Source organism: Hoplias malabaricus, chromosome 1 (genome assembly GCF_029633855.1).
Source record: "Hoplias malabaricus isolate fHopMal1 chromosome 1, fHopMal1.hap1, whole genome shotgun sequence".
NCBI lineage: Eukaryota > Metazoa > Chordata > Actinopteri > Characiformes > Erythrinidae > Hoplias > Hoplias malabaricus.
The window spans coordinates 10,078,790-10,102,083 of NC_089800.1; the positions used below are offsets into that span (position 1 = coordinate 10,078,790).

General features: G+C 42.5%; 1 protein-coding gene across 1 annotated transcript in view; it reads right to left on the reverse strand.

Moving 5' to 3' along the window:
- Window positions 1–1,124: 1,124 nt before the first annotated feature.
- Window positions 1,125–23,294, reverse strand: part of cntnap2a (contactin associated protein 2a) — a 355,408-nt gene continuing 333,238 nt past the window's right edge. The window contains exons 21-24 of the mRNA XM_066646476.1: window positions 23,070–23,163; window positions 8,228–8,458; window positions 6,198–6,269; window positions 1,125–5,740 (exon numbers count right to left, since the gene is read on the reverse strand). Of these exons, the coding sequence (XP_066502573.1) occupies window positions 5,541–5,740; window positions 6,198–6,269; window positions 8,228–8,458; window positions 23,070–23,163 (597 nt within the window). The 3' untranslated portion in view covers window positions 1,125–5,540. The remainder of the gene's footprint in view (window positions 5,741–6,197; window positions 6,270–8,227; window positions 8,459–23,069; window positions 23,164–23,294) is intronic.

Sequence of the window (23,294 nt, forward strand, 5' to 3'; positions counted from 1 at the left end):
GCCTGAAGTCCACTAGAGTGTATAAAACCCTCAGCACTTGACTGTGGAGCAGAGAATCTGTGTTCTCTGGAGTGATGGAGCTCAATCCACTGCTTCTGGGATGAGTTGGGGTGTTTGAGATCCAGGATAATTATTCAGCATCTCTACCTGTCCTCACAAATGCCTTGTTGTTGAACACCATCTGATCCTTACAGCAATTTTCCCAGTATCTAGTTTATAGACATCCCAGAAGAGCAGAGGCTGTTAGTGCAGCAAACAAGAGACAAGGCCCTGCCTAATACCTTCATCATTTCAGAAGAATTGTTGAATGAGCAGGTATCCACATACTTTTGGATGCAGAGTAGTTCATCATTGCTATTCAAGTCATCAGTATTACCATTATTCATCATGCACAATAATGCAATAATTGCTGTTTTTCCTTTACATTCATCCATTCATTCATCTTATGTAACCTCTTCTTTTTCAGGGTCAGAGTGGTCCAGGAGCCCACTCAAAATCACTCGATGCAGGGCAGGGACACACCCTAGACAGGGTGCCAATGCATCACAGGGCATCATGCATTCAACCAATCATTCACACCCTCACAACTGAGGACAATTTCACACACTCACCCAATCACGCACACTTGTGGACAAATCTACATGGCCAATCCACCTACCAACATGTGTATTTGGACTGGGAGGAAACCCATGGGGAAGACATGAGGTGGGGACTGAACCCATGATCTTGTGAACCCTGAGCTGTGTGCCAGCGACATGACTAGCAGTGCCAATGTGCTACCTAATGCCTTGGCATACTAATTAATTAAACTAATTAATTAATTAATTAATTAATTAATTCATTCATTATCTGTAACCGCTTATCCAGTTCAGGGTCGCGGTGGGTCCAGAGCCTACCTGGAATCATTGGGCGCAAAGCAGGAATACACCCTGGAGGGGGCACGAATTAATCCAAATAATTTAAATATGTATAAATTATAAAATGAGTGGAATTTCTCTTCAAAATTAACCAGATTATTTTGACTTGATCAAGTTTCTGTTAAATCCTGCTTGATTAATGACACAAGCAAAACTTTTTTAAAGCAGATTTTATTGATAAACCGTGTAAAATATGAAGTAATGGTATGTGCTATGGGCAGAGTACAGAAATGCAGTGAAAAATTGTGAATTTGTAGCTGTTTTTTAAGTTGCGCCAATTAATCTTTTTATTTGATTTGACCCCTGTTGGGCAGCAGGAATTCAGAGGTCAGCTGTATGACAATTTATTTTTGTTATAACCCATTTAAAATGGAACAAATTGAAAATACTTTACATCACATCTAATTTGTATTTTGTAACTGGCAAACTTTAACAAACGTATTCCAATTTACTCCACATCCATTTGAGTGCACTGGACAGAAAAAGGTCCCTATATTTGTAGTAGCTTCATTTGTTGAAAGGAAATATCTATTAACCATGCAATCTGACAAAGCTGATCACAGATTAGTGGTGCCAGGTTCAGGTGAAGGGCTATGGAAAACGTAAAAATGTAATAATTTAAGTGAATATTGACTCATTCTGGTCATGGTGACCAGTCAAACTGCATGTATTCAGAGTGCTAGCTGCCTCAGAAATCTAAAACAGAAGTTGACCTTTTTTGGCATGCAGTTACAGTTTGTCACCACAAGGTGGCTCTAAAGGCCTGTAGCTGATTATGAAAGCCTGAGCTCTGTACCTGAGATATGCAGATTTTTTTTGAGGGATTTGAACAATGAGTGTTGTCATAATACGCTTTGTAATACGCTTCCTCTTTATAATAACTGTTATTCATTAATAATATAATGGATCCAGTGTTAATTAAAGTGGAGTTCTGCAGATCTATTAAGAAATAAAGAGTTTCATGTGTTATAAAAACAAGCTTTACACACTTGTGACGATTACGACAGGCCTAATTCATTTCATAACTGCTAGGATTGCTAATTCCCCAATAAACTTCATGACAAAGATTTGATAAGTACATTTTATTCCCTCCCCATAAGAATAGCCACATTTATAATAATATTTATAATAATAGTGATTTTCCCTTGTTTTTCAGTCAGGCCTCACACATTGATGTGATGGATGAACAGAAGTATTAGGTTATTACAAATATCTTACGGTACACATCCAGTCGGGAACGCAGTAGTACTGAATATAAAAAGTATTATACTTTTCATTCCTGACTTTTTCAATATCATAACAAAAAGTTTAAAAAATATGTCCCCAAGACTAAATACAGGTATGATTATTCCACAATAGTTTACAATACATTATATACAACTTCACATACAGTGGTCATGCTGGCGGCAAAACAAGAAGTAAAATACATAAGCAGAATGCACAGTCTTTATGAAAACATACGGAGTAAATATGTCATGTTTGTATATGCATTAACCTGGAGAACCCCCTAGCTCATAACTGTGGCTAAAACTGAAAAGAAAAAAAAAAACAAAGAAAAAACTTTAAACAAAGTTTTTAAGATTTTATTCATGGTAAACAAATTTTAGCCTTATTTCAACTTTTTTTAAACCTTCATTTGTATTTACATATAACATGTATAAATATTTCCAATATCACATTTCATAAGGAGATATGACAGGCAGCAAGAGTGAAGCATGAAAACAAACAAAATACAAAAAGTCATTCATACTCCATCTGGCGTCCTCTTGGGAGGAAATAATAATTATAACAATAATAATATAATGATTATATAATATTAAAGTACCTCTGACTATCACAGAGTAACATTCAAATAAAAAAAAAAATAAGGGGATGATGTTATAATAATAATATTAGAGCTTTCTGCCAACCGCACCTAACATTGTTCTAGATTTATCTAAATTCTCAGAACGTTTTTTTTTTTTCAACAAGTCACATCCAGACCACCCTGACACATGAGGAGTAATACACTGACGATGGTTAGGTCATCTATAAAATATTCTCATAAAAATATATTTATACATCATATTAATTCTGACCAATGTACAAAAAACAATGATGTGACACTGAGGGGTGACAGGTTGATATCAGTTTATCTACAGTGTGTAATACAGAGTTTGAATGCTGTGGCATGCAAATGTTGATGCTACGTTCCACAAAACACTCCCCTGCCTCCAAAGACACTCTGTGACCAAGGTCACTGCCAACAAAGAGTGTTATCCTGTGATCCCTGCTGTATTACCTGACCCTCAGAATTCAAAACCGTCCTACTGGCCTAGTTGAAAAATCAGCAACCAGCACATGCTGCGTTTTGGAAACTGGTATTCTGGTCATCCAGCACGACCATGCTAAACCAGCACCAGATCAGTATTAACCTGCATAGACCAGCATTTAATTCATACCTGTCGGTTTTTTAAGCAGAGTGACCATAAGCAACCAAAATGCACACTCCAACAGACAGATATTGATTGTTATGGACTGTCACTGGTTGTTGAAGCTAGACAGAAGTAGAATTCGTAAGTGCTAATATAATTAATGCAGCTTTGCTGGTAGCATACCTGGGAAATGGGAAGGTATTTTTCGTTATTGGTAGTGAAGTTATTACATGATGTCATACTAAATGCTTTGTCTGAATTTGCATAACATAAATTGTGGCATGCGAAACTGAAATGTTGAAAAATTGTTGTATGAGGAAAGAAATATTTAACACAGCACAGTCACTGCTACAGCAAGTTAGTATAACAATACTGAATTGGTGAATTAACAAAATGTTAAGCTTAATTTATTAAATTTCATTTAATACATTAATTTATTCAATCAATATTACTGTAATGGTGACTTGGCTGAAGTATGTGGTATATTGACTGGAGGTAGACAGCAGATTAGCTAGTTAGATAGCGATAGCTAAGTCACCAATATCACTTGTTAGCATAAGTATGCTAAATCAGGGTACTGGAGATGTCCATGCATTTTATCGGAATTATCACAAAACATTAAGTTAGCTAGGTCGGTAATACTGTATTGGTGACTTAGCTGGCTTAATATTTCTTATAGAGCTAAGCCACATATAGAAAATTACCCAGTTAGTTAGCTAAGTCATCAAAATATCTTTTTAGCTTAAGTTTGCTAAATTGGTGATTTAAGTTCATGTAAGACACTGGCAAAACATCTTAGTCAAAACATTTTAGCTTAGTCATTAATATTGTCACCTCAGCACTTTTTCCTTCCCATGCCCCTGTAATGTGCAGCAGAACTGTTGTAAATTTCAAATGACTTTCTTTAGATACAATTAAAGGGGAACTGTTTGTTGGAATTAGCTTTAGCATCAGCAAAAGTATGGTTATGATTAAAAAAATGTCATACAAAAGCATACATAAAAAATACAAATGTGTAGCAAAACAGTGACATGACAGAAACAAATACAATTACAAGCAAGTCAGTGGAGTTACACAGTCTTAGAATTAACATCCTTTCAAATATCCTTTTAAATCTAGTACCAGATCCGCTGTATTAGCAGCACTGAAGTGATTCAATGCATTGCATACATTGATATTAAACGTTGCTCCTACATAAAAGTCCTATGAGGCTAAATAAAAGACTTGATTTCACACATTATTTATGTAAATGAGATGTAATTACCTCTCAGGCAGAAGGCTCACCGGCTGAATCCTGAAGGCACCTCGGATCAAGCCTTTTTTAACAAATACATGCAGTCCTCCCTGTCCTCCGGTCACTAAAACATTCCAAAATCATTGCTTCAACCTCAGCATATAGGCAGAGCAATTACATTTAAGATTATCTCAGAGCCTCATAAAACCAGAATCCTTCTGCAAAAGCAAGAGTGTAAGACGGAGAGGTGTTTGGCAATGAATATTAACACATTAACAAAAAGTCGATAAGCCTTTGACACTCGTGATCTAAATTTAATTACGCCACATTTGCATTCAGAGTCACTAAATGGACTTCAGCATAAAATAAACTTAAGATTGTAACTTAATTTTTTTTTTTGTTGTTATTTGTTGTTCTTTTCTTTTTTCTAAGTGCATAAGAACCAAAAGCAGCACATTTGGACTAACATAATGCCAGTTTTCCACGATGCTTCTTATAGTGAGTGCATGCCTCAGTTTCCCTCTGAAATCCCCGCACAATCCAACGTCATTGCAAATAATTAAAACCTCCCTCAGTGAACCGAATAGAAACATTCATACAGAGAGGCATTCACAGTCATCCAGACAAACTTCAGATTGCTTAAAAAGATCTCAGAAATCGCAGGATTGGATTCAGCAATACAATCAAACTCTGAACATAAAAAATATATTAATATTCTTTTAAAAAGCATAAACAAAGATGGCAATTCAAAGAAAGTAAAAAAAAAAAAAAGAAAATGCAAAGAAACAGATGCTTTGTTTGCACATGATTCAGAGATTAAATATGTAAAGGACTCTTCAAACCCAACCACGATAGAAAGTATTGACAAGCTATTCATTATGTACAGTCTGATCCTCTGCTCAGCTTTGATCACCCAGTTTCCGGCTCGTTCTGATCCGAGTCTGAAGGAGTCTGTATGTTCTGACCGCAGTCAGTTTAGATGAACCACTCTTTCTTACTCTCGTCGATGGTCTCTGTAAAGTTGGGGTCAGTCCCGATGATGGCGGTATCGGCCGATTCCGATGACTCTCCGCCCTTGGCCTCGTTGGTGTGGTAGGTGCCTTTGTGGCGGAACATGTAGCGGATGAGGAACACCAGAGTGCACAGGATGGTGAAGATTACCACAGCAATAATCCCTGAAACACAAGGACAGGATGTTAACCCTGACAAATTGTCAATACATTGTGTGTTTGTGCTATTTAGATTATTCAAATTTGCCCCCAAAGATGCTGGTGTATTGCATCTTTACTGTATTAAAGGAGCTACCTTTATTGTTGGATGCACTGCCATAGGTTCACAGTTCATTCATTCATTATCTGTTAACTATTTCATCCTGATCAGTCCAGCACAGGACTTCACACACTCACCCAGTCACTCACGCACACCTGTGGATAATTTCACACAGCCCACCAACTTACCTCCTACTACCTACAAACACAAATGTGGTTTGTACTGACAGATTCAACTCTGCATTTCCCACCCAATATATATTCACTGGTAACTGCATCTGTTCGTATAAACTGTTTTCTATTCCTAAAATAGAAAAAAAAATAGAAACAACCTTCACAACAGAGACACGTCAGTTCGCCTTACCTCCAATTATTGCTGAGTTCCTGTTGACTCCACCCGGAATGACACGCTCCTCATTTAACGGGTTATCATCACCTGGAGGAGGAGGAGGCATTTCCACAGATCAGTTAGCAATGTTAACAGCACTGTCAGAAGTTTGTCAGAATACTACCAAAGCTGAAAGCAAAGGGCTGTTAACAAACAAACAAAAAAGCTAAGATGGCTGCTTTAACAATGTTGCATTTGAGTATTCTGGTGGCAGCCATGACCCAAAGGGTAGAGAAGTGGGCTTGGGACTGTTGATGGTTCAATCCTCGGGACAAACAGGAACAATGGGGAAGGAATCAATAGTGATTTATCCTCCCTTAACATCCACAGCTGAAGTGCCCCTGAGCATGGTTCTCAAACTTTAAGCGATCCCTGAAAATTATTTGGCTGGTGGCCAGTTCTCAACACAGCAGTGAATGCAAAGCTGCCTATGTCCAGAGAGTATATCAGCATAAAAGGTCCGGTGTGGTCATAGACTCATTTAATGTCTCATTTACTTTCCTCCTTTATAGCTGCTCGAGACTCTCCAGGGGTAAATGCAGTCCTGTCGGCAGCTAAAAAGGCACATTTTCCTCTAAAGCAGAACTGGTCTCTTGGCTGGACATTTTGCTGAACCGTAGACATCAAAACAGCTGCTGCAATCAATTGCCACAGATATGGGAGAGATGGACCAGCTGCATAGCTTACTAAACTCCTGGGATACACTTCAATACGAAATTTTTTTTAGGGATTAGGGAGGGGGCTCTGTATGTGCAGAGGCAGAAATCAATGCCTCAGTTCAATCTTTGGGGAAAGCCACAGCTCTGGAAGCACATATCTGATTCAAAGGCCCATGCCAGATGTGTTCCAGCTGTGAGAAAGCAGAATTTCTCCCAGTGTCAGCTGCTTTAAAGGCCACCTCTGAGCTTTAGACCGAACTGACGTTCTATGCGCAGAGGCAAGCAGTTCTCAACAGCCGAATGATTCTTTCTACGCCAGCTGTCAACTGCTGCTCCGTTTTAAATGTCAGAAACAACTCGATCTAAATTACATTATAATTCTGCTTTGTGCAGAAAACAAGTATGTCTTGCAAATCCATCAACACGCTTTTAAGTTTTCATATGTAAAAATGTTTTAAAATCGAATTGGCTGGAACCCAGTTTTCCATTGTCTATCAAATAAGATTTGGGAAAAGTGCTCAACAAACACGGAAGTAATGTGTTCCTTTCCCATGGCAGGATGTACATTTCAATCAGTCAGGATTTGATTAGCCAGTCTATTCAGGAGCACGGTGGCGTAGTGGTTAGCACGTTCGCCTCCCAGCGCTGGGATCTTGGGTTCAAGTCCCATCTGGGTGGAGTTTCCATGTTCTCCCTGTGTCTGCGTGGGTTTCCTCCGGGGTCTTTTACGGGGTAAAAGACACACAGTCCAAAAACATGGAGGGTAGGTGAATTGGCTTCTGTCTAATAACTGTCCTGCTGTTTGAGTGAATGAGTGTGTATGTGAATGAATGTCTGTATGTGTGAGTGAATGTGTGTGCGCCCAGATATGGATTGGCGCTCTGTCCTGGGTGAAATCCTAGTGCCCGATGCAGTCCTCCAGGTGGAAGGTCGTTCCTGGTCAAGAGTACGCTGTGTGCGTTTGGCTGCCACTTCTCGCCAGTGTGTGGATTGAGTGTTCTGAGTGTTCAGAGATGTGTGGATTGTAAAGTGTCCTTGGGTATCTAGAAAGGCGCTATATAAGTGTAAGTAAGTAAGTAAGATTCATACCGGATTAAAAGCAGTGCATACTTATTATTGACTGAATATAAAAACTGCACACACTGCTGATAGATACTGAATTAAAATTACTGCATAATTATTGACTGACTATAAAAACATGTGCACTGCAGATTCATCCTGGATACAAACCAAACCTTTCCTTATAAACACTTCTGGTTATTTATACTTAAGGGTTTTGTTCTTAAACAGTGGTTCATTTTTATTTAATAACTGATAAAGTTAACTGTTTTGCAGTTACAGCCCTACCTCCCTCCAGGTGCCAGGGGTCTGTGGCGGCGGACATTGGTGGGATGGTCAGTGGCGACGCTCCGCAGTTGGACTCCACCAGTTTCCCCTGGTGAGAGACTGGAGCTGGATCTCGCGTCCGAAGAGCGGCTTTTAACGGAGCGATGGAGTTAAACTGGACTCTGGACAAACAGCCCACAAAGCCTGGAGTGTTGTATTTCTCGATTAGAACCGGGTCGATGGGACCAGTCTCTGCAGAAGAGAGAGGCAGAGAAGGTAGATCAGGAGGTCAGAACTTAAGAAAATAAATCAGGTCAATATCCTTCAAAGGAGCAATCAAACATGTTCTACAATTAATCCTCTTCCTGCCATTACACTGACACCTAGAGGCCTGGATGCATCAGAGATTCTGTATTCAGCTTTTTTCAAAATGGCCACCCCTGTGTAGGGAACCCTGCGGTGAAGCATGAAGCAGTTTTACTCTTCTTCTCATGTGAGCAACAATGTGTAGGAAAAAATTATATTAATTCACAGGAAAAATGATATATACATTTGTAGGTAAAAAAAAATAATTTCTTGAATTTGGTTAAACAATTTACAGAAGATCAATGGATGTATAAATCATTTTAATTGTTATATTCCTAGTAAGAAGCATCAGCATCCATATTTAATTTCAGCGCAATATAAAGTAAATAGCAACAAAGACTCCTCCATAATTTATTATTAAAAATGTATTTGCAGATTTTCAATTCTCGTTTCAGACGCTGTGATCTAATAAAGAGAGTGTAACAGGGAAAAGCTTTACAGTAATAATCCGAGGAATTCATACAGGCTCGAGCAGGGTTCGCAGGGAATATGAAAGTACGGTAATTAGGATCTTTATTAGCTTGTGGCTATTATGACTCTCACATCCATTTAGGAGGAAAAAGAATTATAAACCCTAATTTAATAAGCCTCTCTCCGCAATACTGTCCAACTCCCACTCTCCTGCTCCCTAGTCTCTCTTTCCTGGTTCATGTTCTCTCTCTTTATCTTCTCTCCTTGTCAGGTTCCTTCTTGCTCTCTACTTCTGTCCTTTTCTGCCTTTCCTCTCTCACTTGTTCTCACTCTCGGCCTGTCCTTCCTACTTTCTCTCTCTCTCTCTTTTTGCTCTATTTTGCCTTCCCACTCTCATGTCTCTTTAATATTTTGTTCTCCCTCTTCTTCTGTACGCTCCCTGCTAAATCCAGGGAGAAGAACAGAATCTTTTTACCTGTTCTCATCCCCGACTGCTTTAAGCAGATAAACCTGCTGGGAGATAAGAGCGGTGCAGATGAAGTGTAGCTTTTGTTGCTGTTGTTTTCACAGAGTAGCTGAGCTCCAACACCAGTTCTTGACCTCACCAGTGCTCTAGCAGCAACCACATCCTCAGAGCAAAGCTCCAATACAGAATTTCTAGAAGAGAGGGAGCTGTCACTGCAGCGAAGAGGGAACCACATGGTGCATGCGTGCACACTTCATATGGGCCTAGGGTCACAAGGCTCAACGGACTGGGTGTGGCATTCTCTGGCAGGACAAAGCTGGGTCCTGTACCTTTGGGATGTCTGAGTTGGAGAAGGAACTACTCGCCCAACTGCCAACTGTGGCTTCCATCAGATCCTCACGTCTGAAACAACAGAGGAGCAGGTGTTTAAATGACAGCGCAGGACAAGGCTGCATACTGAGACACAGGGCTGCTCGGGATGATGTGATTATTTCATAGCTCTGCAAGACGCAGCTTGTAATTCAGCGCTCACTTATCGATTTCTCTGACCGGGAACGACAGCCGGGCGCACTTCCCCTCCTGCTGAATTAATCACGTCTCTCAGAGAGGGAATGAATACACTGCATGACCTGTGCTATTCCCAGAACTCTTCTGTATTTCTGGACCACGGTTCAGAACCCACTCTCAGCTCTGTATCAGGTTTTGAATCTCCAGTTGACTATGCATCAGGTTCTGCTCCAGGTATTGATCGAGGAGCCAAAGCATCTGAGCTCTGAGCCCTGAGAGGGTTTATATCACAGAGAATACAGGAAATAAAGTCAGTTTTATGACTGTCGGAAGTCCGATAATGCCCTGCGTGGGTATAGTTTACAACTGTGCTTTTCCTTCAGCTTTGAGAAAGTTTCCTCCTGACTCACCTGCACCGATCCATAACAGGGAATCATTCTGTTACTGCTGCACATTACTGTATGGAATAATTCCAGCGTGATTCTAAACTGCGGGAGTGATATCTATTAAAAATGCAGCAAAATTTGGCCGCTCTTAATGGAAATACAAGCGAGAGATTTAAATCAGTGTCTATATTCAATAGTCATTTAAAAGAATTAAACAATAATTATCCAGTGAGTGTGAGTGACTGTCCAGGGTGAGGACTTTCCAGTAAGGAAATATCGTGAAAACCGGTCCCAAATTTTGACTAAAGTTTTCCAGTGTTGTCTTGTGTGCTTATGAAAGACGACCTGCCTTAAAGTGTTACAGAACCCTTATCACGGCAAACCTTCGCCGTTTGTCAAAGAAGCTACTCCTTTTATTATCCGGTGATGCCTGATACAGTTCATCTTTAACACCGTATGATAATGCAGTCAGTTCAGGCCTGAGGCAATAACACGGCGAGCCTCAGGCTGCTTCACTGAGCCGTCCTCGACTTTCTCCGTCTGGGGGCTTTAGCGCTAACATAATCTGAATGCCAGGATTCACGGCAGTGGCAGGTGATTCTCTCTCCCTCTACAGGAAGATGAAATGTCACTGTTCACGACACAGCTGCCATTAATCCAGGCTTCGTCCAGCTTTAACGTTAAAGCCAGAGGAAGCCGCAGACGTCCTCGCGAACAGTTCTCTCTCCATCTCAGCCTTGCACCCCCAACCTGCACACAACACACTTTCATTTTTCTGGAGGATGGCTCTGAATACTAACAGCTCTTTGATTCTCTCTCTCTCGCTGGCGGCTGAAAGGGAGGTGTGTGTGTGTGTGTGTGTGTTCTGCAGACTGATCCTGCAGTGAAACAGCATCTCAGAATGTCAGCTCAAACACTGACACAAAGCTTAGACTCTTGGCTACAGTAACTGCCTCTTCTCTTCTCAAAAAGGCTTTATACTAGATAAAGGAACAATGCTGTGAGGATCTGATGGCATTCTGCCACATAAGTATTACTTGAGGTCAGGCCACAAACCCTGCTCCAGAATTAGCCAAAACGTGCTCCATCACTCCAGAGAACGCATGTCAACTGTTCCTCAGCCCAATCTGTGCGAGGTTAAGACCTCTCTAGCACATGCTTGGCGCTCAACATGGTGACCCTAGGTTCATGTGCAGCTGCTTCAGAGCATCCCTTTTCATTTCATGCTGCTCTACAGAGATTGTACAAACTGTGTACACTCAAACCACACTTACCTATCTGCTGTAATTATAACATGAGCCCCGGGAGCTGAAGGGGAGTGTGTGTCTGTGTGTGTGTGTGTGTGTTTGGTCTTCGTGGCCAGGAGTTTGTTGGTGTTTTTGTCTGATCTGAGAGTAGCTAGACAGAGCTTAATTAGATTCAAGGTCAAAAACAGCCCTGGGCTTAGCTGCCATACACTTCTCATTGAGGTCCTTACAGAGGCTCTGAGGAATGGAGCGTTTGTGTGTGTGTGTGTGTGTGTGTACGTGTGAGAAAGAGTTTGAGGAGGAGCAAAGACAAAGGCATCCATGCTGCTGCACCACAAAGGAGTATTCTTTTGAAGAGCTATTATTAATAATAATTAGGTTTGGATTCAGATAATAACAAATAGAATAGTTTCTGCGCTGCTTGTGGCTCTTCATTGAACTGATACAGACGCTGAACAGATCCATGAAAGAGCCACAAGGAAATTGAGCTTGTTCAAAGTGAAAGAGAGAAAAAAAATCATCAATGTGTGGATCTGGAGGCCAGCAACCCAGACACTGTGAAACAAGACCACCCAGTCAGTTTTCTCTGTGCACTGCCTAAGTCGGAAAACATGGGATAAAACAGGTCGTTTTGGCCCGCCCCCTCATCTGAGTTTGTCCAATCACATCGCTGAACCGGCAATTATGTGAGAGCGCAAAGACAAGGATAAACGCAGGAAAAAACGGAAAAAAGAGAACAGAAAAGAAAGAGAACCAAGCGAAAATGGCTAAAAACCTGAGCTTCTGCTCTTCACTCTTCACTGCTGTGTGCTCAGGGTTGGGGTGAACAGCGAGCGGCTCATTATCATTTAAAGGAACAGGTGCTGAAAGCGGGCGTTCTTAACAGGGCTGTTTACACCGGGGGGGGGGGGGGGGGGGGGGGGGGCTCTTTAACTGACATTAGAAATAAAGAAAGTTTTTGCCTTCTCCTGTAGAGTTGCCATGTTTGAGATATTTGCTTGGACCACGCCCATGTGGAGCTCGAGACAGGGGAGGCAGGGGTGCATACCCCTCTTACTCTGACACTGGCCATAACTTATGCAGCCTGTTTTATTGGTCAGTACTTTTCTACGGAGATTACATTTAATCTAAAATATTTTCAGTTGTGTAATGTTTCGAACCACATTCCCAGCAATAAAGCTCTTACTTGCCTGCAGTTTAAGTTGCAGAAAACCAGCACAGCCCTCATTAGAGACTCCTGGCACAGACACTGATGACAAAGCGGCATTTTCTGCTGTGTTAGTGCAACTACATCAACTGCCGTCTGAAGGGAAATCTTATTGCAGATGTTCGGGCCAGTGGCTCAACAATAGACCATTATTTATATAATGGAGATTAGAATGAACAACAAGGAAAAGACAACAACAAATGCAATATGCTTTACTGGAGGCTCTTTCTCCAGCAGATGTTGTTCCATTTTCGACTGCACCAGTGCGGCCTCCACTGATATGCACAGGCAACAAGCCCAAGTTTTTCTCTGGATGCCCTTCCTGGAGCATCACCTCCCATTCTACCAGGGCCCCAGGCTTGGGACCAGCTGATACCACACTGTAAAGTTACACTGTAGTTGAGATCAGGGCTGGTTGATTAAAATAAAATTATATCCCGTTGCTAAAATGTCCTTCCAACAAAGCTCCATCTTCACTGACTTCATCCGGCACAGAGTAAACACACAGCTCTGTCCACTAATAAAAGCCATTTGTGTTTAATGGACTTGAGACTGTTATTAAAAGTAAAAGAGAACCAGACTGAATAAAATTAAACAGTGGCCAATACCTTCGGAATACACAGAACCATAACCAAAGGTTAGAGCGAGACCACGGGGATGAATAATAAAGATTATTTAAACAACCACACCCTCACTTATGCACTACAGCAACAAGCTACAGAGGCACAGTTCTAATGAGCATTCCACTGGAGTAAAGACAAAGATTTCAGCATCTTCAAACTCCACACAAGCCATTAGCTTTGAGATAAAGGACTCAGGCATGACTCCACCTTCAGAAAATACACAGCAACAGCTTATGTATCTGAAATGTAGGAAATATATGTACTGACAAGGCCTTACACTAGATGCTATAACAATTTGATTGCATTCAGCCACATAAACCTTAATGAAACCAGGTACGGATGATGTTGGATGATTAGTCCTAGAGGTACTGAACGGAGCACTCCAGAGAACACAGTCCCACAGCCCAGTTCTGGATGGGTTTATATCTCTCTAAGTGACACCTGGCATTGGGCTGTGTGACCTCAAGCTTATGTCTTCCTCTCTATTGGTGAATGCTTTTATACTGTATCTGTTTTATTTATTATAAGGGAGATATTTACATGTGATTTTGGAACATTGCCTCATAAGTGAATTCAGATGCTGATCCTGGATGATGTGGTAGAGGCATACTGCAGAGGAGGAGGATGAAGGGACTCTCCTTTAATGCAGGTGCGGCAAAAGTGGGCGGTTGCCATGGTGACAAATGGAAGCGGCTGCAGTCGGAAAAGGGCAAGCAGAGGGAAATCAGAAGGAAAAGGAAGAATGCAGCATGGCTATCACCTCACAGCACCTCACCAAATATCAACCCCATTCCACGCCCCATCTATTCACCTCACACTCCTCCTCTATCACTTCTTCATCTGGGTTTTGCGGCGTGAACGCGGGGGAGGGGCCTGATGCTGGCTTTCTGCTGCTGAACGATGCTGCCACATGCTAATGAGCTCCTCACAGGGAATAATGGCAGCGTGCTCAGACAACAGCAGTCGGATACACCCAGAACAAACAGATCAGAGGCGAGCAGCGTGTGCACATCGTCGAATCAGGGCAGAGTGATCAAGAGAGGTGGAAAGTGAGGGCAGATAAAAGGAAGCAATGATGAAAATTGGGGAGGACAGATGTCCCATGAGGAAATATAATGGGAAGTGTGTGACCATCTATTCTTATTTTATTTATAACAATCAATTCTCACAGTGGAGTCTCTCTCTCTCTCTGTGTGTATGTGTGTGTGTGTGCTTCTGCTTCTCCTGGTTGTCCTTCTAACAACCTCCCACCACTGCAACCATATATATATATATATTTATATATTTTATATAAATATAGGTTCACAGAATAATATTATGATATATATAGCATTGTGGGATTTTCCATTGAAAAGAAAAATACAGTCCATGGCCAGAATAAATTCTCCAGGAAAATAATCTACAATTTAAGCCTAAGCCCAGTGTTAACTTCAGGAACAAAAACACAAACCAAACATCACTGGTTTTGTAGATTAGTGCCAGGTTGCTGTGGGTTCCCTACAATATTGTAGTTTTTCAGGGTAACAGTAAACGTAGCATTGTAACCCACAGAAGTAACCAAGTTATACCTGCACTACAACCAATGGAATAATGTAACTACCAGTATAACAACAGTCATAACAGTATAACAACAGTCAGGTAACAGCTGACATAGCAACACAGCAATGAATCTTGCAACGTAACAGTTGCCACTGTAATAAAAATACGTAACGCAACAATAAACCTGCAGCAAAGTAACCATGAGTTTGACAATGTTCCAATCAGCACAGCAGTGTAAACTGGAATGTAACACTGACACTACTGATGTTAGAATAATCAGTATAGCCACCTGCGACTAAAATATAAGAGCACACACTGCAATATAACAACAAAGGGAATAATGTAACAATCACAGTGATATATCAATGACAATAAACAATGTGTCTACTGATGTAACAGAGAAATAATGCAGGGTACAACATAACAGTGTAAATAAAGGATATAAAACTCACAATCTACAGGCATACTGTATTTACATGATCAAAACCTGTAGCTACTTCCCTTTATTCAAGTTGAATGAGAAAGAATATTACCTGAACGTCAGCAGGCAGGTAGCATTCTCTCTCTCTCTCTCTTTGCAGAACCTCCTGCTGTATGCTTTACTCCTCCTCCTTAGCCTCTGTGAGTGTGTGTGTGCGCTTGTGGGTGTCTACAGCAGGGTGGTTTAGCTCCCATTCGCTCCCATTCATATGCAGCTAAAGGAAAACCCGGATAGTGGATAAAACCACTGCATGGAGCTGGACTCTGTTTCTACTCCACACCACTGATGATGTCACTGAGGCATAATGCAGTGAAGTTGGATCATGACTAAGATCTCTCTCTCTCTCTCTCTCTCTCTCTCTCTCTCTCACATACACAGACACAGACACACACACACACACACAGCATAAGACATCATCCTGCTGCCAGAGCTCTGAGATGAACCAAACAGATCGAATCAAGACATTAAACACAGTGACTAAAAGGGATCTGCTTCATGTAGCACAGGAGATACAGAGACAGTCATATCACAGAGACTGATATCTGCAGAGATATGAGATGCCAAACATAAACCAGGAAAAAAACGTTAAAATTCAAATTTAAAGGCTGTAAAGTTAAAAAACGAATCACACTGTCACCGTTACTTGCCATTTCCAGCACTTTCTATTGTAACTGGAAAAAAAACAACCTTAAAGCTGTATTTCAGTCGTTTACTGATTCATACACACCACCAGAGTCACCAAAAATATACCACAACATTAAAACCACTGACAGATGATGCGAGTAACACAAATGATCTGGTTAAAGTACCCCTTTATTGCGGGTAGGGGTATCACAGGGTGAAATGGGGATACGACAGTATGCAGAGACACAGATGGACTACAGTCTGTAATAGTAGAACTACAAGGTGCTCCTGTGTGGTCAGTGAAGCTGATAAAATGGACAGTGACTGAAGATAAAGGGTAGGTGTTCCTAATCCAGTGATCGTTCAGTGTGTGTATAAATATATAATGGAAATGCACCCAGAATGACTTCTTTCTGCAGAAGAAGAGAGAAATGAATCATCCTCCTCCTCTTCTCCACATACGGATGCTGAGTATTTTAGCTTCATTCCTATAGATCACTCTATCCACAGTGAGCTTTAGGTAAAAGCTGAGGGCCATAAATCTGTGACACTCTGGCTGCGCTCACAGTTGCTGAGTAGGACTTATTTTCCTGTAACTTCATTAATGGCCTTAAAGAAAGCCTTGCAGTTTCACTGTGATTGGCTGAAAGTTGAACTGCACAGAACGGTGTGATTTATGATTCAGTGGAAAAGCAAGAAATAAGAAACAGAGCCAAAAAGAAAAGAAAAGAAGCAACCAGCAGGACGTGGTGTTCATGGAAATGTTAAAGGTGTCCTTCATTAAAAGAAGGCTCTGCTGGAGGAAGCTGGTGGAAATGGTGCATTGTGAAGTTTGTGAAGGGGGTTAAAACTAGGAGAACTAATGAATGCTGTTCTACAGGCTACAAAATATCTTGATGTTTACAGATAAAAGATGGGATTCAAATTTCCCATTATGTCTAGAACGTGCAACACTATAGTAATAAGAACTTTTTCCTGGACTCTGGGAGAAAACAGGAGCACCCAGAGGAAACCCACGCAGACACAGGGAGAACACTCCACACTCCTCACAGACAAGACTCCACCCGGGACCCCAGTATGAATATCGCTACTGTACAGCAACAAGAGTTTCTGCACAAGACCTCCAATATCCACATCTGTGACAGATGTGTGTAGTGTGAGTGTCATGTGTGGAGTGTGTGTTGTGTGTGTTGTGTGTGTTTGGCTTGTGTGGTGTGTGTGGAGTGTGTGGTGTACAGAGCGTGGTGTAATCCATCTCCGGTGAACGTGAAGTGTGAGACGGGAGATAAAACCAGACAAGCTTGCAGAGTGAAATTCATCACAGCTGAGCGTGCTCTTCCCTGCGGAGCTGCGTCTGCGCTTCTGCTTCATTATCCACCGCTCAAACCCTTCACAGAGCCACGGCAGCTTCAAAGGCGTCCTACATTCCCTGCCCAGAATGCAAAGCAGCGTCTTTTGTCTTTTGTCCAATCAAACTTTGTCCAGATGATGGCTACGAGAGACAAGTTCCTGCCAGTGCTCTTTCTGTTCGAGTTTACTGATGTATTTGGGCCTCGGGAAACGTCAAATAATCAACTTTCCCTTTTTAACTCTGGGCCTTATAGGCTTCTGGGCCTTTTCCTCCAGGCTCGAGAGTTACACAACAAAGGCTTCGCAAGAGTACGTTGACATTTGGCTTTGTAGAGAAGAACAACTTCAGAATTCCCTCCATGGCCATAAATTTAACCACTCACAAGAATGTGTCAAATAACATGGGCTTATATCATCACAACCAACCCTGGGCTGATACAGAGCGAACAGAACAAGCCCCAGAGACTCATTTGCATATGTAAATTTTCACAGATGAATAAATGCGTACACTGAACTCGAGCCTGTGATGCTTGTTCTTTAAGAAACATAGATGATCAGAGCAAGAGCAGGTGATTTGAGTGGTGGATCATTCTCAGTGCTGCAGTGACACTGACGTGGTGATGGTGGTGTGTTAGTGTGTGTTGTGCTAGTACAAAAGGATCAGACACAGCAGTGCTGTTGGAGTTTTTAAATCCCTCAGTGTCGCTGCTGGACTGAGAGTAGTCCACCAACCAAAAACATCCAGTCAACATCATCCTGTGGGCAGTGTCATGTAGGTGGCGTCCTGTGGGCAGTATCCTGTAAGTGGCGTCCTGTGGGCAGTTTTCTGTAGGTGGCGTCCTGTGGGCAGTGTCTTGTAAGTGGCGTCCTGTGGGCAGCGTCCTGTAAGTGGCATCCTGTAGGTGGCGTCCTGTGGGCAGTGTCCTGTAGGTGGTGTCCTGTGTCCTGTAGGTGGCATCCTGTGGGCAGTGTCCTGTAGGTGGTGTCCTGTTGCCAGTGTCCTGTAAGTGGCGTCCTGTGGGCAGTGTCCTGTAAGTGGTGTCCTGTGGGCTGTGTCCTGTAAGTGGCGCCCTGTGGGCAGTGTCCTGTAAGTGGTATCCTGTGGGCAGTGTCCTGTAGGTGCTATCCTATGCGCAGTGTCTTGTGGGCAGTGTCCTGTAAGTGGCGTCCTGTGGGCTGTGTCCTGTAAGTGGCATCCTGTGGGCTGTATCCTGTAAGTGGCATCCTGTGGGCAGTGTCTTATGGGCAGTGTCCTGTAGGTGGTGTCCTATGCGCAGTGTCTTATGGGCAGTGTCATGTAAGTGGCGTCCTTTGGGCAGTGTCTTGCAAGTGGCGTCCTGTAAGTGGCATCCTGTGAGCAGTGTCCTGTAGGTGGCGTCCTGTGGGCAGTGTCCTGTAGGTGGTGTCCTGTGTCCTGTAGGTGGCATCCTGTGGGCAGTGTCCTGTAAGTGGCGTCCTGTGGGCAGTGTCCTGTAGGTGGCTTCCTATGGGCTGTGTCCTGTAGGTGGTTTCCTGTGGGCAGTGTCCTGTAAGTGGCATCCTGTGGCAGTGTCCTGTAGGTGGCATCCTGTGGGCAATGTCCTGTAGGTGGAGTCCTGTGGGCAGTGTCCTGTAGGTGGCGTCCTGTGGGCTGTGTCCTGTAAGTGGCGTCCTGTGGGCAGTGTCATGTAGGTGGTGTCCTATGCGCAGTGTCTTATGGGCAGTGCCCTGTAAGTGGTGTCCTGTAAGTGGCATCCTGTCGGGTGTATCCTGTAAGTGGCGTCCTGTGGGCAGTGTCTTATGGGCAGTGTCCTGTAAGTGGCGTCCTGTAGGCTGTGTCCTGTAAGTGGCGTCCTGTGGGCAGTGTCCTGTAAGTGGCATCCTGTGGGCACTGTCCTGTAGGTGGTGTTCTATGCGCAGTGTCTTATGGGCAGTGTCCTGTAAGTGGCATCCTGTGTGCATTGTCCTGTAGATGGTTTCCTATGCATAGTGTCCTATAGGTTGCGTCCTGTGGGCAGTGTCCTGTAAGTGGCATCCTGTGTGCAGTGTCAAGTAGATGGTGTCCTATGCTAGACTGTGCAGCAACAGATGAGCTACTGTCTCTAACTTTACATCTACAACATGCACCAACGAGGAAGGAGTGTCTCACAGAGTGGACAGAGAGTGGATACAGGGTTTAAAAACTCCAGCAGCACTGCTGTGTCTGATCCACTCGCACCAGCACAACACACACTAACACACCACCACCAAGTCAATGTGACTTCAGCACTGAGAATGACCCACCAGCCAAATCCTACCTGCTCTGTGGTTGTCCTGAGCTTAGGGGAGTTTATCCTGTAATTTAGGGAGAAAGGGGGCAAACCAAGTATGCAGAGCAACAAATCTGCTTCAGTGAAGCTGATAAAATGGACGTTCCGTGTCACGGCTGATCTGTGCATAGGTTCTCTTGTGTCTCTTTCACTGGAGAAGCCCCCCAGAGACTCTTAGGGCCATAATCCATTCATCCATTTAATTAGCCACATTACTTTCCTGCAATTAGCGCTGTTTCCTCTGTGTATGAGGATGTGGACGCTGTGACTTTTCCCTTAATGAGATTATGAAGGCCAAGCACCTGCTTTTAATCACGAACACTGACCCCTGGGGGGTATAATGTAGATTAAATGATGGACTGCCTCAAAAGCGTGTGTAAACCTAGCATCAGCATCACGTCAGCAGAGGCCTGTTAGAGGCAGGTAGGTAATTATTATTATTATTATTATTTTATCCCTGAAGTCAGTTTATAATGTTTGTGGGACTTTGTACATTGTTAACCAAAACAATATATTCCTTATTAATTTGTATAATATTTCTATTCAACTTTCCACACTCTTTTAGCCCCAGAACAGTGGGCACAGCTCCAGCCGTGGAGGGGGAGTGTCCGGCACGGTCCGGTGAAGTTCCCTCTCACACTCAGATTCAGCCCTAATTGTGTATGCTAGCTGTAGTGGATGTGTTTGGAGCAGGGGAAGTGCCCCTCCAACCCTCCACCACTGGAGCTGTGCAGCTCTGCTTCAGTATTAAACAGGGCTTTAAGACTTCTACTGTGCCTTTAAGACGTATATGAATGTTCATGTACTGCATCAGAAAGCCCCGAAATTAATGTAGAAACAAATGAAAACCACGGAAACAAAAAACAGACAGAGCTCCAGGGCAAAAGGATTCAGAAGCGATCTGACTGACTCCTGCTGAATAACATGATCGATCGGCTGCAGAGAGAGAGAGAGAGAGAGAGAGAGAGAGAGAGTGCAAATAAAAGGGAGAAGAAGGAGGGGGGAATGATGTATCCTTTGTGATAATTTACACTGTTACAAACTTCTCTGAATAAATCCTGAGGCTGAATGCTGTCAGTATTCTTTACAATGCCTTACAAACCTTTTTAACCGCTATGTTTAGGTGCTTTGACCTTCTTCACAAACTTCAGACACCAAACCTCTCTCCTGATGGAGCATATTAACGGTTCAGAGGGAGATTAAATGTTATAATATAGGAATATTTCATTTTTTTAAAAACACATTTACATAGAACTCCATGTAATTGTAACACTGCCTGTCTGTGTCTCCTCTAACATCAGCCCACACTCGAAGGTCTTGGTCTCCGCTCAGAGAGACAGAAACAGGAGGAACGACCTTGAAGGGGCTCTAGGTTTACATCAGTTCTGCTGCTGACTGGCCTCCTGACAAGCATCGGAACGTAATCTCTGTGTTATCTGGACATTATCTGAGTGTAATCTGATGAGGTTTGAAGATGAGTAGAGAGAGAGAGAGAGAGGGAGAGAGAGAGAAAGCCATCCTCTTCTGCAGGGTTCAGATCATAAAACCTTATCGATTACATTACAGCGGAGCAGCAGAAATCCAGTAGATGATGGGAGACTCTAACAGAGTCGTATTAAAGAACACAAAAGCAGAACCTAAAACCTGATGCTCCCTCGCAGAGAAAATGACTCCAGTAAAAAGATTCAGTAAAACATATTGATCTCACTGCTGTAGGCGAGAGGAGCCTGGGGGAGGAGACGCGGTCAAAAATAAATAGTAGTTTATTATTTTAATCATGTGCACGTTTTGTTTTATTCGTAAGGCCCTGACCATTTTTATTTGCCTGTGTAGGCGAACAGTTCCCTGAAACTGTCTGATGGAGTTTGATGTGTTTTAGGGGCGTGTCTAAGTGGGGGCTGCATTGCTCAGCAAGAAAAATCTGCCCATCTAATGGAAGTCAACAAATTAAATGAAAAATGTCAGTGTTGCTGTCTACTAGGGTCTGTCCAAGAGCACAAATTGCACATCGTTTCCTGATATTAATATTAATTTTTTATCGTAGGCATCAAGCGAAGACACTAAAGTGTGCCATGATTGTCTTGGACCAGTGTGACTTCCAGGAGGTAATATTTATTTAATAAAATAGCATTAAATTCAGTGGAAAGTGGTGCAAAACCAGGACGGCACTGCGAGTGCTAACGTTACATTGGAAACGACATAGGGGCGCTAATGCTAAAGTATTTTGAGGTTAAATTAATGCTGAAGTGTTTTTAGAATTAGTTGTGGCTCTTAAACACCACGCCCTATGTCCCAACGCCGTTTTCAAACACTGTTCTACCATCCTCCAAAGGTTACATAGTGTGATCTCTGCAGTCTATTCTGCCTGTTACAGCTGAGTGGAGCATCACAATGATATGAAGCATTTAAAGAATCAAGGCAAATGGACGGATTCATCACATTTGATTCTGATGTTCAAAGCTGCTCTTGTATAACGACAAAGCACCATCTTAACCTTATTCCAAGGTCAGTGTGATGACCAGTGTCCAACAGCTGTGTGACGAAAAAAGCCTGAGCCTACACTTCTCTGAGTGTGTTGTGGGGGAGTGTGTTTTATTCATGAGCTGGAGGCTGAGGCGTGAATCACTGGAGTGACAGGTGGAACATTGTACCAGAGCAAAGGCAGTGAGCCATGAATCAAAGAACAGTCCAGAGAGACCCCCAGAGAGCACCAGAGACCACCACACAGAGAGAAAAGGCTCGGTCAGAACTGGGAAGGTCAAAGCTATTATTATTAAATATAAATAAATTATAAATTATATTAAATAACTATTATCCCAAAAGTCAAGCAATTCATCAATTACTACTCAATTAAACTGTATATAAACTACTAAAGCCAAGCCTACTCCCTTCTCTGGTCACAGCGCCACCATCAGTCTGTTCTTTTGTGTTCTTTTATGGTTCAGCTTTTTCATTCCCAGACCAGCCATCACAATAACCATCATATTTTGATCAATATATTTTCCCAGAAAACAATTAAATTTAGAAATATTAAGAAGCTCAATTAAAAAGCACAGCAGTATTCTAGCACCACCTCGTGGTCAAAGCCAAGCATTACACTCCTCTCCCGTGGGCCAGTGTGACCAGTTTAAACCACTTCACTTCCACTTCACAACGAAGAACAAGGCACTAGAGAGAAGAGGTGACCACTGAGTCTCGTTTGTTGCTATCTGCCAGAAGCCAGATGTTCACTTTGTTATCCAAAGTATGGAAGCTCCTGAGATGCTTAGAAAACTATGGATCACACACTCACAAAGTGCAGGGCACCACACCTTATCTAACTTCACTCCATAAAGCTGCAGACGTTCCCCTGTAAGACCCACACTTACCAAAGACTTTTCCCAGGAAGAGAGTCTTGACCAGGTTGAACTGAGTGTCCGAGGCTTCAGGGAGAGAGTAGCTGACTGAGGGATAGTGGTCCAGCTGTAGGAGGAACAGAGGAATTAAATTATGCACAGATAATTACACATAATACATTTTATTAATACTTTATGCTTGTCCAGGGTGATGTCTGGCCTTGCTCTCTTTGATTCTGAGTGGACTCTGGAGACACA